The 15,253-nt window shown below is 39.2% G+C and overlaps 1 protein-coding gene across 2 annotated transcripts in view; it reads left to right on the top strand.

Annotated features, from left to right (window-relative positions):
- The window catches only part of ankrd11 (ankyrin repeat domain 11), a 120,432-nt gene that overhangs the window by 53,811 nt on the left and 51,368 nt on the right, over window positions 1-15,253 (top strand). For both annotated transcript variants that reach the window (XM_004913581.4, XM_002933658.5), the window contains one exon: window positions 10,911-11,055. In XM_004913581.4, the coding sequence (XP_004913638.1) occupies window positions 10,969-11,055 (87 nt within the window). In that variant the 5' untranslated portion in view covers window positions 10,911-10,968. The remainder of the gene's footprint in view (window positions 1-10,910; window positions 11,056-15,253) is intronic.

Here is a 15,253-nt window from a genome sequence, read left to right as displayed (position 1 = left end):
TGGTGTTAGGTCTTTTTGAGTGGAACTGCAGCATTGAAAATACTAGTATGTAGTCTCTTCCTATTCAAATAAATGGATAGTAAGCTCTTCAGGACAGGAACCTCATCCCAACTGTGTATTGAATACCTAAATACTTAAGTAAATTATTTATGCAGCAGAAATAAGTAAATCTATGGTTGTTTTGACTGTTTAAATCTGGAAAACCCCTGGTCCTGAGCATTCTGTGTAAAAGATTCCATACCTGTATACCCCTGTATGTATTTATGACTTGTAATGCGCTGCCTACACCAGTAGTGCTATATAAATGCATTCATATGCCTAGCACCTTCTGCGGGCAATGTTACATAATGATGGGAAAAGACATTTTTGTCTGCCATGTTTCACCCTGAGAGTACCACAACTAGAAAAAAAAAATTCCTGATACAGGTATCGGACCCCTTATCCGGAAACCCATTATCCAGAAAGCTCCGAATTACGGAAAGCCCGTCTCCCATAGACTCCATTATAAGCAAATAATTCAGAATTTTAAAACTGATTTCCTTTTTTTGTGTAGAAATAAAACAGAACCTTGTAATTGATCCCAACTAAGATGTAAATAATCCTTATTGGATGCAAAACAATCCTATTGGGTTTAATTAATGTTTTATTAATTTTTTAGTAGACTTAAGGTTTGGAGATCCAAATTATGGAAAGACCCCTTATCCGGAATACCCCTGGTCCCGAGCATTCTGGATAATGGGTCCTATACCTGTATTCCATTTGCCTTTCATTTGGACTGTGTGTGGGCTCTGAACTATCATTCCGATGATAATTTTCGTACCATGGCGATCAGACGTTTAGTCGTTAGAAAGGTTTGGCCAGATAACAATATAGTCTGTGCATTTATTGTGTGTCTGTCGTTATCCTTGAAGAACCTTAAATGCATTTCTGTTGAAGACTTAAGGTGGCCATACACGCACCGATATTATCGTACGAAACCTCGTTTCGTACGATAATCGGTGCGTGTATGGCATGTCAGCGAGCCGACCGATATCGCAGGAAGCTGCTGAAATCGGTCGGCTCGCCGATCGGTCAAGTTAGAAAATTTTGATCGGGCGCCATAGAAGGCGCCTGACCAAAATTCTCCCTTCAGAGCTGAATCGGCAGAAGGAGGTAGAAATCCTATTGTTTCTACCTCCTTACCTGCCGATTCAGCCCTGAATGGTGTGTGGCGGATCTGACGATGTTTCGTGCGACCGACGGTCGTACGAAACATCGTGAGATCGCCACGTGTATGGCCAGCTTTAATGTTGAAGAGTAGAATCTGAATGTTTATGACCACCTTTAGTCTGAATGGCAAACATAGCCACCTATACCAACTGCTTCTAATAGACTTTACACAACCTGACCCTGCCACACACAGTAAGTAAGACATAAGTCACCTCTTATGTCTTTAGAGCTGTCACACATTTGGAGTTTTTGACTATCAGGGTATACTTGAGTGGTGAAAGCTACTTTCCCACCAGCAACATTACTAATCAGTTCCTGTCAGTAAGCAACTTCCATGTATCACATTTGACATTCATTTGACTAGAAACTAAATGCATGTGAGGAAGAAAAAACTACTCCAATCACAACTTAATAACCATAACTCTCTTATTTTTCGGGGGTTCTATTAATTTGAATGCACAACACATTGGTATACAGTGAGAGAACAACTATATCACCTGTCGGTTAAAGGGTCAAACTTTTTCTTTAATGGCCATTACTGTAGTTATTTTAAATTTTCATGGTTCCAAATCAGATGACAGTGAAATGCTTCCACCAGTATGGACCACACATAGGTGTAAGATAATATGTAAGACAAAGGTCCCTGCATAAGTCTGATACTGCCATTGTTTTGTGAACTAATAAAACACTCATCACCTGTTTTACAGCTTCAGAAGTGCCATTAGTGTTTTCTTTCTTAATGGTTACACTGGCTTATCAGGGCCATTAACTTCTGTGCTTTTATCAGTTACATAATACATAACATAACACAATTCTTCTAGAATACAGGAAATTTGACTACACACAAATGGCAACATAAAATGAATCCTTGTCTGCATGCAGAGATTGCAGGGGTCTTGCAGAGGTTTTTCTGTACAGCCTTGATTATCTGCATATTTAGTGTAGGTGAGTGGTACATGACATAGCTTTGACTTCATTAAATAATTCCTGCTGCCCGCTTTTCTATGAAAATTACTTTTCACAAAAGATAAACATCTGAACAAAGTATCTTTCCTTTATAGGAGTACCATTGAGTACCATTTCTTAAAGGAACAGTAACACCAAAAAATGAAAGTGTATAAAAGTAACTAAAATATAATGTGCTGCTTCCCTGCACTGGTAAAAGTTGTGTGTTTACTTCAGAAAGTCTACTATAATTTATATAAATAAGCTGCTATGTAGCCATGGGGGCAGCCATTCAAAGGAGAAAAGGCACAGGCACATAGCAGATAACAGATAAAACACTATTGTATTCTACAGAACTTATATGTTATCTGCTATGTAACCTGTGCCTTTTCTCCTTTTTTCCAGCTTGAATGGCTGCCCCCATGGCTACACAGCAGCTTATTATATCAATTATAGTAGAGTTAAGGTGGCCATACACGGGCCGACTATAGCTGCCGATATCGGTCCCTTGGACCGATTCGGCAGCTAATCGGCCCGTGTATGGGGAGAGCAGATCGGCCTGGCCGACCGATATCTGGCCTGAAATTGGCCAGATCTCGATCGGCCAGGTTAGAAAATCTGGTCGGATCGGGGACCGCATCGGCTCGTTGATGCGGTCCCCGATCCGACTGCCCCATTGCCGCCCACATAATCCGATCGTCTGGCCCCAGGGCCAAACAATTGGATTATTATTTTTTTTACCTAAATGGTCCCCGATATCGCCCACCCGTAGGTGGGGATATCGGGGGAAGATCCGCTCGCTTGGCGACATCGCCAAGCGAGCGGATCTGCTCGTGTATGGCCACCTTTACTGTAGCAAACACACCAGTTTTACCAGTGCACGGCAACAGTGCATTATATTTTTATTACTTTAAAGCTCATTTTTTGGTGTTACTGTTCCTTTAAGAAACAGAACATGGAGTTCATGTATTTTCTAAATTCTCAGTTAATATAATTGTTTTTCTCTCTTTATAAAACTAGTAGCTCAGAAGGATTAATGACTTTATAATTGACCTAAAGTTGCAAAGCTGAGGCCAGTGGGTTAATTTGTACTGTATTTATAGGTGATATATTGTCGAAAAAAATTGGCATTGCGTCTTAAAATATAGAAGTAATGTGCCTTTAAAAGGTGCTTTCTGTACTTTATAAATAAAACTCTCTGCAAAAATCTTACTTCGAACAATTGGCTATTCCATATCCTGCTGGCTGTTTTCCCAGGCTGTGCAGAAAAAAATGATAGCTGTCAGCTCTATGCACTTTTGGATGCCAGCTGATTAGCAGGTAGATGGTCCAGACAGTAGTCTGCAGTTTAAGCTGTGTAAAGTCAAAACTATGATTGACTACCCGCATCCTCCTGTTCTTCTGTGGTAGGACAGTTGAAACCACCCATCACCCATTTGAAGTTCGGAAAAGAAACCCCAGAGACAATCTATAGGATGCTTCAATAAATCTTTTTCATGGCCTGCATGTTGTGGATTTTCTAAATGCCATATATCCCTTCCATATAGTCTTTCCAAATGCTTGCTTGATCATCTAACAACAGTATTTGATCTATTGTGTGAGAGGTCAGATCCAAATAAGAGGTACCACCGTTAAAATGTTTGATACCTCTTGGTTTCCTCTGTGAAGGTACAGGTATAGGACCCGTTATCCAGAATGCTCAGGAACAAGGGTATTCCACATAAGGGGTCTTTCCATAATTTGGATCTCCATACCCTAAAAAACCAACAAAACATTAATTAAACCCAATAGGATTGTTTTGCACCCAATAAGTATTATTTATATCTAAGTTGGGATCAATTACAAGGTACTGTTTTATTACTACAGAGAAATAGGAAGTCAGTTTTAAAATTCGGAATTATTTTATTAAATTGGAGTCTATGGGAGACAGGCTTTCTGGATAACGGATAAGGGATCCCGTACCTGTACAGTGCTCCTTTAACATAAAATCTCCCAAAAACATAAGCCATTACTGGCATTGGAAAATGGAAACTTATTTTAGTTTGATGCAAACTTGGCTTAAAAATCTGCTTTGATATTGTTCAACATCTTCTCCCCAGTTTGTTTTAGCCGTGTGTATCAGCCTGGCTTAAAAAAAACAAAAAAAAAAAACTGTAACCCACCTCGCTTTGCTCCTGCTGTAGAGCCTACCCCCCCATTTTTTTTATTTTTATAAACCGTTTTATCTATTGTTTTTGGGGGAAAAAGGGAAAAGAAGAAAAAATAAAGAAAACAATTCATAGCATTTCAGATTCATAGACCGTAGAAGCACATGAGCATTACTTACAAGTATCTACATGTTCTTATTCATGGTGGTGTTGGCAGTAGTGCGCTTTATTGTTCAACTTTATAAACTCTTAACATTACCCTTAATAGTGATATATTTTAACAGCCAGTGCCTTTTCTATGCGTTTACCGGTAGGAGAAGTTTAGGGAGGGGGAGTTAATGCTGATAGCCAAAATTGACAATATTTGAGAATCACATCCCACTTTTGTTTAGTTTCAGGTGATCAGCAATCCAAGTAGACCAATTTTTTTTTGCAAATTTCTTTGGGCATCGGTTATTTTGTATAGGGGGATGTGTTTGTTGACTATTTCTACCCATTGATCATTAGAGGGTGGTACAGTAGATTTCCATTTCATTGCTGTTAAACATTTGGCCTGTATTACAAGGAGGTTAGTAAAAAAATTTCTGCAGTAGGAGGTGCAGTATCCCCAATTTGATTACGGTAAGTAATAATATTAATGGATCGAGAGGAATGATGAGGGCCAGTGTTTTACTTATTTCTTCTTCTATTTGTTTCCAAAAGTAATGAATTAAAGGGCATTGCCACACCATATGAAATAGGTTTGCATGGGAGTGATCACACTTGGGAGAATTCTCAGGAATGTCCTGATTCGTCAGGTGTAACCTGCGTGGAGTCAGATATGTTCTATGTAACAAACGAAATTGAATCATATTCAATAATATCTCCTAGGTACAGGCATGGGACCTGTTATCCAGAATGCTAGGGACCTGGGGTTTTCTGGATATGGGATCTTTCTGTAATTTGGATCTCCATAACTTAAGTCTCTTAAAAATCGTTTAAATATTGAATAAACCCAATAGGCTTTATTTTGCCTCCAATAAGGATTAATATCTTAGCTGGGATCAAGGTACTGTTTTATTATTATAGAGAAAAAGGAAATCATTTTTAAAAATTAGAATTATTTGCTTATAATGGAGTCTATGGGAGATGGCCTTTCCGTAATTTGGAACTTTCTGGATAACGGGTTTCCGGATAAGGGATCCCATACCTGTACTTGATTTTATGAGTGGCCCATATTTGGGGGTCTGTAATTGCTTTAAAGTGGGGGAAAATGTGAATTGAACCATAGGGGGGAATAAGGGCGAGCATTGTGTAACAACTCTAGAAAATTGCTGAAACGTGAGTCTCAAGGCTTGAACAGTTGCTTTCATTAAGGTAGTAACCCCATTATTGTACTTAGTGCCTCTTACAATAAATTCTTAAAGGAACAGTAACACCAAAAAATGAAAGAGCTTTAAAGTAATAAAAATATAATGCACTGTTGCCCTGCACTGGTAAAACTGGTGTGTTTGCTACAGTAACACTACTATAATTTATATAATCTGCTGTGTAGCCACGGGGGCAGCCATTCAAGCTGGAAAAAAAGGAGAAAAGGCACAGGTTACATAGCAGATAACATATAAGTTCTGTAGAATACAATAGTGTTTTATCTGTTAACTGCTGTGTGCCTGTGCCTTTTCTCCTTTGAATGGCTGCCCCCATGGCTACGTAGCAGCTTATTTATATAAATTATAGTAGACTTTCTGAAGTAAACACACAACTTTTACCAGTGCAGGGCAGCAGCACATTACATTTTAGTTACTTTTATACACTTTCATTTTTTGGTGTTACTGTTCCTTTAAGGCCTTCTTAAGAGCTGATTAATTGGGCCTCTAAATTGTTAGAGGCATTCTCATGTGAGGATGTAGACCATGCAGCATGGTTCAATTTAGGTGCTAGATAATATAGGTGCTAGATAATATAAAAATAAGATTGGGGCAGAAAGACCTCCAACGTCAGAGGGTAGTTATAAAGAGGTAAGTGCTAAGGGTATTTGTTGAAATTAATATAAGAACTTGAATAACATAAGCATATTGAACACGTTTTTTCAGCCCAGGACAGTGGGAATGAGGATCAGATTGGAATTTTCAGTTCTGCAGTTTCAGACAGGGCTGCTTCTGTAAGTAATTGTTACTTGAAGTTCCTAAGCCTGACTGTTTTGCCAACCTGACTGTCCCTTCTCAGCCTGTCAGTTATAGCTTCTAATGTGAATGGACTCCTGCTGCACAAATATGGCAGCCCCCTCATAGAGGAACATGGGGGATCAGATAGGTAATGTAAAAGCATCAGGAAAATACTTTTATGGCAAAATTATAAATAGCATGCAAAGACAATGTTATGATAGATGTTAAAAAAAGGTTTCATTTCTGGTGTCAGTATCTCTTTAAGTTAAGTTAATTTATTACCAAGTATGGACTGTTTGTAGAGCAATTGGGAATTTCTGGGGGGTCAATCAGGAAGTCATCTATAGGGAAGATCGCTGATTTTCCCCAGTTAATTTTTTGGCCAGAGTACAGGGTACGTAGATTTATCAGGTTCAAAGCAGCCTTCGGAGCAGAATATAGATAACCAGCCTATCCTCTCCTTACTCACCCTAATGGAACAGTTTTTCCAGAAGCTGGTAGGATTGCATGCTGGATTTGAAGAAGCACACAAATTTGTTGGCTTCTTTAAAAAGAGTTCTGTTAAAGAAGTTTTTGGTCCATTCAGATTAAACCAACTTCCACCCCTGTCATTTCTAGGGAGAACACAGAGTTGGTAGAAAGGGGACTGTTTAAAAAAAAAAAGTGGGTCTTTCCTTACCTTCTACCTCACTATGAATAGTGGTCCAGCAGCCACAAGGAATGAACACCTATGTTAGTTTACCGCATTTCCCTGTACCTGCCAAAATAGACATTCAGCTCTGCTTGTACAATTCAGCAAAAAAAAAAAAAAAAAAATAGCTGCCCTTTAGAAGCAGTAAAGGTTTAATCCCATTTTGTTGCTGCCGAGTACTGTGCCAAACAGAGCATTGCTATTTTTGTAATTAATAATACAGGAATTGTGGTGATGTTTACCATAGCAATGTGTATTGCACTGCTGTAATGCACTGAAGATTTTTATTTGATATACGGAGTACTAGCTGTTTTTATTCCTGCAGTTTTGTATTACAACAAAGTGTTACAGCTCAAATTTGTTTATATGACACACTCATATACAACATTAGGTAGTCTAAATGTTCTGTATGTTACATTTGTGGTATTTACTAACTGGCCTCCATTGTCCTGGCTCCAAACATTTCCAAAGGTCTGAAAAAAACTCATTCCATTTTTTTGAAACAATGTTTTATTCTCTTCCTTTCCCTGTTACCAAGCAACATTGCAAGGCCTGCATAGTCTTTTGTCTGTTATTATGGAGTGCTTTACCTTGGAGAGGAATAATAGCTTTGTCAAGATTAAAAACAGGAAGAACATATACTCACTGTATCCACTGGGACAAGTTTTTATGAGTTGTGTATGCATTTATATAGGTGTTTAGGAGTAATTGTTATATTAGTTGAGAAGCTAAACTACAATTGACACTACTTAAACTAGTGTAGTTTGTTTTTGCAAGTGTGCAACCTAATGGGATACTGTTTGCTCATCTGGGAAGTGCACACACATACAGGGCAGTTTTGGCCTCTATAGCTGGCTTTTTTTCAACCAGTGTTTTATTTTGCTGATGAGCCACAGGCACTGAATTGAATTTTAAAGCTTATTGACAGTCTTTCATTACATAGTTTGTTATAAAAGTTTATTTAGAGTAAGGTTGCAAGATCATTTTTTAAAAATTGTGGACATGTCTACCTAAATAGAACTTACATGCAATCAGTGCAGCCCTGCAACATGAATTCATTAGAAGTGTGCCTGAATTTCAAGTGATCTGGTTACCATATTTAGGAAGTCAATGCAAAGACTGCTACCAACAATAATATAAAATAAGTATACAGGTATAGGACCCATTATCCAGAATGCTCGAGACCAAGGGTATTCCAAATAAGGGGTCTTTCCGTAATTTGGATCTTCATACCTTAAGTCTACTAAAAAATAAAAACATTAATTAAACCCAATAGGATTATTTTAAATCCAGTAAGGATTAATTATAACTTAGTTGGGCCTCAAGTACAAGGTACTGTTTTATTTTTACAGAGAAAAAGGAAATCAATTTTATAAATCTGAATTATTTGATTAAGATGGAGTCTATGGGAGACATGCTTTATGTAATTTGGAGCTTTCTGGATATCGGGTTTCCGGATAACAGATCCCATACCTATACTGCCTTGGCTTTTTCGGGATTAACAAGTATATCGGCTTCTCTCAGCCCTGCGCCTTTCTGCCTGGCTGAGAGAGTGGCGTACGGAAGGGGACCCGCTTTTGTGTGCATGCACTAAAACCTATGGCAACAGCCACACAGAGTGGATCGGCGGACAGCCTGGAAAACGTGAAAGAAAATGCCGATCCGCTCCCCTCTGTGTGCGCACACTGTGGCTCTTGCCATAAGTTTTAGTGCACGCAGAGCAGCGTACAAAAGCGGATCCGCTTCTCTCAGCCAAGCATAAAAGCGAAGGGCCGAGAGAAGCAGATATACGCTACGTCTGCCCTTGCCTTAAATTCTACTTTAGTGTTTGTAAGTTTGTAAGGAGAACTGTTTTTTACTGAAGCAACATAATATATTTTGCCAATAGGAGTAGTCATGGAGACAAAACATGGATAAATGTTTCTGAACAAAGTTAGGTATTGCAATGCATACAGAAAGTGATAATGGCAAGAAAAATTGGACTCTAGTGTTTCTGGATAGATTTGTAAGTGCTGCAGACTGACTTGCCTTAAAGGAACAGTAACTCCAAAAAATGAAAGAGCTTTAAAGTAATAAAAATATAATGCACTGTTGCCCTGCACTGGTAAAACTGGTGTGTTTGCTACAGTAACACTACTATAATTTATATAATAAGCTGCTGTGTAGCCATGGGTGCAGCCATTCAAGCTGGAAAAAAGGAGAAAAGGCACAGGTTACATAGCAGATAATAGACAAGTTCTGTAGAATACAATAGTGTTTTATCTGTTATCTGCTATGTGCCTGTGCCTTTACTCCTTTGAATGGCTGCCTCCAGGGCTACATAGCAGCTTATTTATATAAATTATAGTAGACTTTCTGAAGTAAACACACAACTTTTACCAGTGCAGGGCAGCAGCACATTACATTTTAGTTACTTTAATACACTTTCATTTTTTGGTGTTACTGTTCCTTTAAACTGTTTTCCTTCAGTTGCTTGCATTTTCACGAAAAAAAACAAAACAAACTTGGCGACTGATTGGGGTGCTTTAGCTGCCATAGGTTAGTATGAGTCATCACGGCCAGTTGCGCACTGTTGCGGTGTGCCGATTTAGTCGCTGCAATTTTTTTTTTCTCTAAGAAAGTCATGGCGACTAATCATTCTGTGTGTATTCGCCTTTATGCTTCTATCTCTTAACCCTTATGGATTGTGTTTTGCTGCAAGACCTTCCTTTGTAAAGAGCTACATACCCTTTTCAACACTATGTAAAAAATTGTTTTGTTACATATTTCTAAGTGTCCTGTTAAACCTAAGTGAGCTTCTGTTTTAAGGTTATTCCATGGATTTCTTAGGAGCGATTCCGATGCTTTCTATACTTAGATATTGCTAGAAATAGTAAATCCAAGCGTTATAAAGCAGGGTCTTTCCCACACAGAGAGCTGTGGAGGTCTATATATTGCATGTTCTTGGAGCATGTAAAGATATATTAAAGATTTGTTTTGTTCTAAATAGTTTGTGGTGGGTGTTTATATAATTTTGTTCTTATGCCTTGGTTAAGGCCCAGTATAAACCTGCTTGTTCAACATGAAAACATTCAATAGAATTTGTTAAAAATATTCTGTATCCCTTCTACCACTGATACAAATCACCTATATAGCAAGAGGATGCCCTCAAAAGTATGACAAGATATGGGGAACATGGGTCGAAGCCATGGAATAACGCCACAGGGGCCTCCTTGGGAACTCAAACCTCCACTGGTAATCCCAAACCCTCCCCTCCTTGATAGGAATCTGAACACCATTTTGAGTAGGACATTACTGATTATTTAACCCAATGTACCGTTACATTCTGGCATGAAAAGAACACGCTTGTAGAACCAATGTCGTTGTTTTATGTTACAAATGAATAAATAAACACCTTTGAAAAAAAAAAAAATATTCTGTATATTTTGTCATCTATAAGGAAATGTGTATGTGTGTTTATACCGTTACAACCTCAACTATATTGTTAAGTTGCAGCATGTGTATCAGTCTTACAGATAAGGAGGATTTCATTATACCTAGGCTTAACTGGGAAGGATAATTTAAATATCTAAATTCACCTTCCACTATTGCTCTGAAGATTCATATATATATATATATATATATCTTTTTTTTTTTTTTTTTTTTTTTTAATAGATTTAAGATCATGTTTAACACAAGCCCTATTAATTGAACCAAGTAGTAATAGTAGTTTTGCAGTAAAAATTTTAGAATGTTTGCACAGTGCTAATTTTTATTTTTTATTTCATACAACAGACTGTTGATGACGAAGCGATAGGGAAATAAATGAAGGTCAAGTAAGGAAGGTAAAACGATGCCCAAAGGTGGGTGTTCTAAAACCCCACAGCCAGAAGACTTTTCTCTCAGCTACGACATGGTGGAGAAACAAACTGGGAAAAAGGTAAGCATCTAGCAGTGTATGCACTGCTTTTTTGTGGCTATGTTATAATAATCTCTGCTAGCTGCTTCTTCACATTTGACACATCAGCATTTAGTACTGTGTGTGTTGCATCAGGTAATGGCACACAGGGCACTTTGTGCAGCATATTGCACTGCCTGCAGTCTATAAAGCTACCCTTTTCATTTTTAAATGCAGGGATTGCCACAGGCTAATACTTGAATTGCATAATCATGCACGCCAGAAATGCAGAATAAGGCATTTTCTCACTATTACACAATTCAGAATGTATTACTGTTGGCAATTCACAAGAATTATTATTAAGGCATTTAGTTTCTGTGACTAGAATGCTTTTGGACTGTGTATGGGGCCTTCGGGGGGGTCTAGCAAGTTCTGCTTTGATGCTCCATCTGTTGATGTAGGCTCCCAATTATCATCCAATGATTACCTAGCCACATCAGGTAAAAATCTGTAGCTGATGTTATCATACGTGCCCAGCTTTAAACTGTGAAAGCCAAGTCATTATGTATGCCACCAGTTTGTGTACTGTATTTTAGTGTGCTCTGAAAGACTATCCCCTCTGACAGGGAAATGCTAATAATCACTAATTGCTTATAATGTTGTCCCCTGGGTTCTTACATAGACAACTGAATTGAGCTAGAGATTAATTAAAAACCTGAAATTGCTTTCTAGCAGAGAAGTTACTTCTATGAAAAGTTGATGTTGGAATTTCATATTGAGTATTTGGGTTTGGAGGCAATGGGGATGGCTATATCAATAAATGTATCCTTGTTTTTGTCTTGTGATTGCAAATAATTTTGTTTTTGACCCCACCCTCCCAACTTTGTTCTGCATTTTTATTGAACATTAGTTCTAACATCAGATGGGGAAATTTGTTAGGGTTTTGTTTCTGGTAAGGAAAAAGTGCCAGTCACAAAATTTCAACATTTCTCCCATTTGCTCTCACTTTGGCTAGTTGTATTCAGCTAACTGGTAGCATAATTGAAATAGCAAGAAACTAAAAGTTGTGCTCACCACTAAATGTTAAACCATTAGGTGGGGATACAGTGAGGCTGTGGCCAAAAATTTATATAGACTGAAACAAGAGGTCCTCTGCACTCACCTGTTATCAATATATCTATATAAGACTTAAATACATTGTGTGGATTAAGCTGTTAGGAAGTGAACCTTCCCAATATTCAAAACAGGGATTGTTTGTCCATATATTGCAATATACTTCAAGGGGCCAACTGTCATTCAGCTGGTTGAATTTTAAGCCAAGTGGAGGAATGCTTGGTTATTCCATAATAGTGTTTGTGGAGCAAACTGGCTAAAATTGGTTAGGGAGTGCATGGTTTTTGGTTGATGGTATTTGGCTTTGAGACTGGTTCCTAAAATTAAAGGCATTCTGTCATGATTTTTGTGTACTTTTTTTTTTTTACATAGCAAATCACTCTACCATTTAAAATATTGTTCTTAAACCAACAAATGTATAATTTAAGTGTTAGTAATATTGGGGTGTAGGCAGCCATCTCGGTGCACTGTGCTTGATTCTGAGCTTTCCGAAGGAGTCACCGCTACACATTACAACTGCTTTCAGTTCTTTCTACTCCCATGTAACTGGAGGAGTCCCAGACTTGGATTTCTTACTATCGAGTTCTACCCAAAGCTTATACCAAGAGAGGCACTTGCTCGGTTGAAGCATTGTGCAGTGTGTCAGCTGGGCTCATATATTTGGTAAGGTCTATATCAGTGCTGTTCAACTGTCGGCCCATGGGCCACATCCGGCCCCCACCTGTCTGGCTGCAACAGCTTACCTTTGTCTTAAGTACTTATGGTATCAGTACTGAGATTAACTGGCCTCCTGCATGGTTCACACCTCAGATCCAGGCCTTGTATTGTTTAAACATGTAATCCCCTGTACTGCTCACACCTTTTAGTCCCTGCAATGTTCGCACCTTAGAAGTTGCCCACATTGTTCACCCCCTCAGACTGTAGGAGCAGTGCCAGCATTGTGTCACTGTATGTACTGCCAGGGCTGGAACTAGGGGTAGGCAGAAGAGGCATGTGCCTAGGTCTGGCCCTTCTTTACCTCTGGAGAAAACTTTTGCACCCTACCAGAGAAAGGCGGAGGCAGGACAAGACAGCTTTCTTGAACTCTCCTGAACTCTAGCAAACTCTTGCGAGAGTTCGGTAAAGCTGTCATGCCCTGCCTCTGTCTCCTGTGGGGCACAGTGAATCAATTGCCTTGCCTAGAGCGCAACAGGGATTAGGCCCATCCCTGTGTGCTGCCTGCCCTATGCTGCCTGTATAGCACACACAGGCAACATAGGGCAGGCAGGGTATGGCACAGGCAAGGTAGGGCAGGAATAGTATGGCACACATAGGCAGGGTAGGGCAGGGAGAGTATGGCACACGCAGGCAAAATAATGCCTATGTGTGCGATACTTTGCCTGCCTATGCTGCTTGTGTGGGCCATACTTTGCGTACCCTATGCTGCCAGTGTGTGCCATACTATGCTTTCCTTTTGCTGCCTGTGTGTGCCGTACTCTGCCTGCCTTACCTTGTCTGTGTGTGCCATATTCTGCCTGTGTGCCATACTGTGTCTGCCCTATGGAAATAGTCTTTATATGGTCCCTAAGGTGTGTAACCTATATGCTTGGGGGTTGCTGTGCTATCTGCAGGTGTGGAGGAGCCATATAGATTTATGGGTATGAATTCACGACATAATAATTTCACATGTGAATGCAGGGTGATATCCCTACAGTGAGCATGAACCATTTCGTATTTTGCTGTGCTACCACCATTAATGTGAGTATGTTCTTAAAGGAAAAGTATAACTAAAAATTTTTTTACTAAAAAATCTATTCTACCCTGACCCAATAATTGCCCTATCCTACAAACCATTTATTATTTTGAATGCTGTAGTACAAAATTCCTGTTAAAAATTGGCATCCGGTCATTTGAAGAACGGAGATGCAGGTGAAGTATCGGGGGAAGCGTCCACTATGCAGTGATCGATTGATCGAGCCTAGCCTTCCTTCTGTATAGGAAGGAGTCAGGCTAGGCTCGATCAATCGATCACTGCATAGTGGACGCTTCCCCCGATACTTCACCTGTATCGCCTTTCTTCAAATGACCGGATGCCAATTTTTAACAGGTATTTTGTACTACAGCATTCAAAATAATAAATGGTTTGTAGGATAGGGCAATTATTGGGGCAGGGTAGAATAGATTTTTTTAGTTAAAAAATGTGTTACTTTTCCTTTAAAAGCTGTTGTGATAACATGGGTGTGGTTTAAAGTGAGTGTGGTTTAAAGAATGGGAGTGGAAAAAAACTGGCTTTCCATTATCAGCCCTCCACCATATAGCAGAACTGGTCTAAATTAAGTACAATATTGTGGTAGGGGTTTGTCTACTTTTAGGGGGACCTGTCACCCTAAGAGAATTCCAAATTCTATTGTTTGTCAAGTAAAATAAACTTAAATTACATTATATAAATTATTTTAAACTTGTTTCCTTTAGTCTTGGAATTCACAATCGCAGCAAGCAGACAGGCGCCATTTTGTGGGCACTGCCTGAACAGGGGGCCTGATGCACATGCCATTCACTGATTACACAGGATAGTGAGGAGGAAAAGTGAGGAGTGCAGTGACTTATAGGAAGTTCTGAACGGAAAGTGAAAGGAATTGCCTGCCTGCCTCTATGCGTAAGGCAGTGGTCCCCCAACCAGTGCCTCATGAGCAACATGTTGCTCACCACCCCCTTTAATGTTGCTCCCAGTGGCCTCAAAGAAGGTCATCATTCTTGAATTTCTAACTTGGAGGCAAGTTTTGGAGTCCTAAAGATCATAGGTACTACCAAACAGAGCCTCCTGTAGTCTGCCAATTTACATAGGGGCTACAAAATAACCTGCTACAGCCTTTTTTGGTCACCCCCCAGGAACTTTTTTCATGCTTGTGTTGATCCCCAGCATTTTTTATATTTAAATGTTGCTCTCAGGTTAAAAAGGTTGGGGACCCCTGGCGTAATGCATAGAGGTGGGCAGGCAAATTTAGGATTAAATAGCTTTATAATGGGAATAGATTAATCAAAAATAAAGAATTTGGGTTTCATGTTTAATTTGAGGGTCTTCCAAAGCTTTTTATGTCTGTTTGATGGGTCCACTAAAGGGGAAGAAAAGGTACAGTCACTGGGGGGT

Source organism: Xenopus tropicalis, chromosome 4 (genome assembly GCF_000004195.4).
Source record: "Xenopus tropicalis strain Nigerian chromosome 4, UCB_Xtro_10.0, whole genome shotgun sequence".
Taxonomy (NCBI): domain Eukaryota; kingdom Metazoa; phylum Chordata; class Amphibia; order Anura; family Pipidae; genus Xenopus; species Xenopus tropicalis.
The sequence above is the reverse complement of the archived record's forward strand: the minus strand, read 5'-3'. Positions and strand labels throughout refer to the sequence as shown.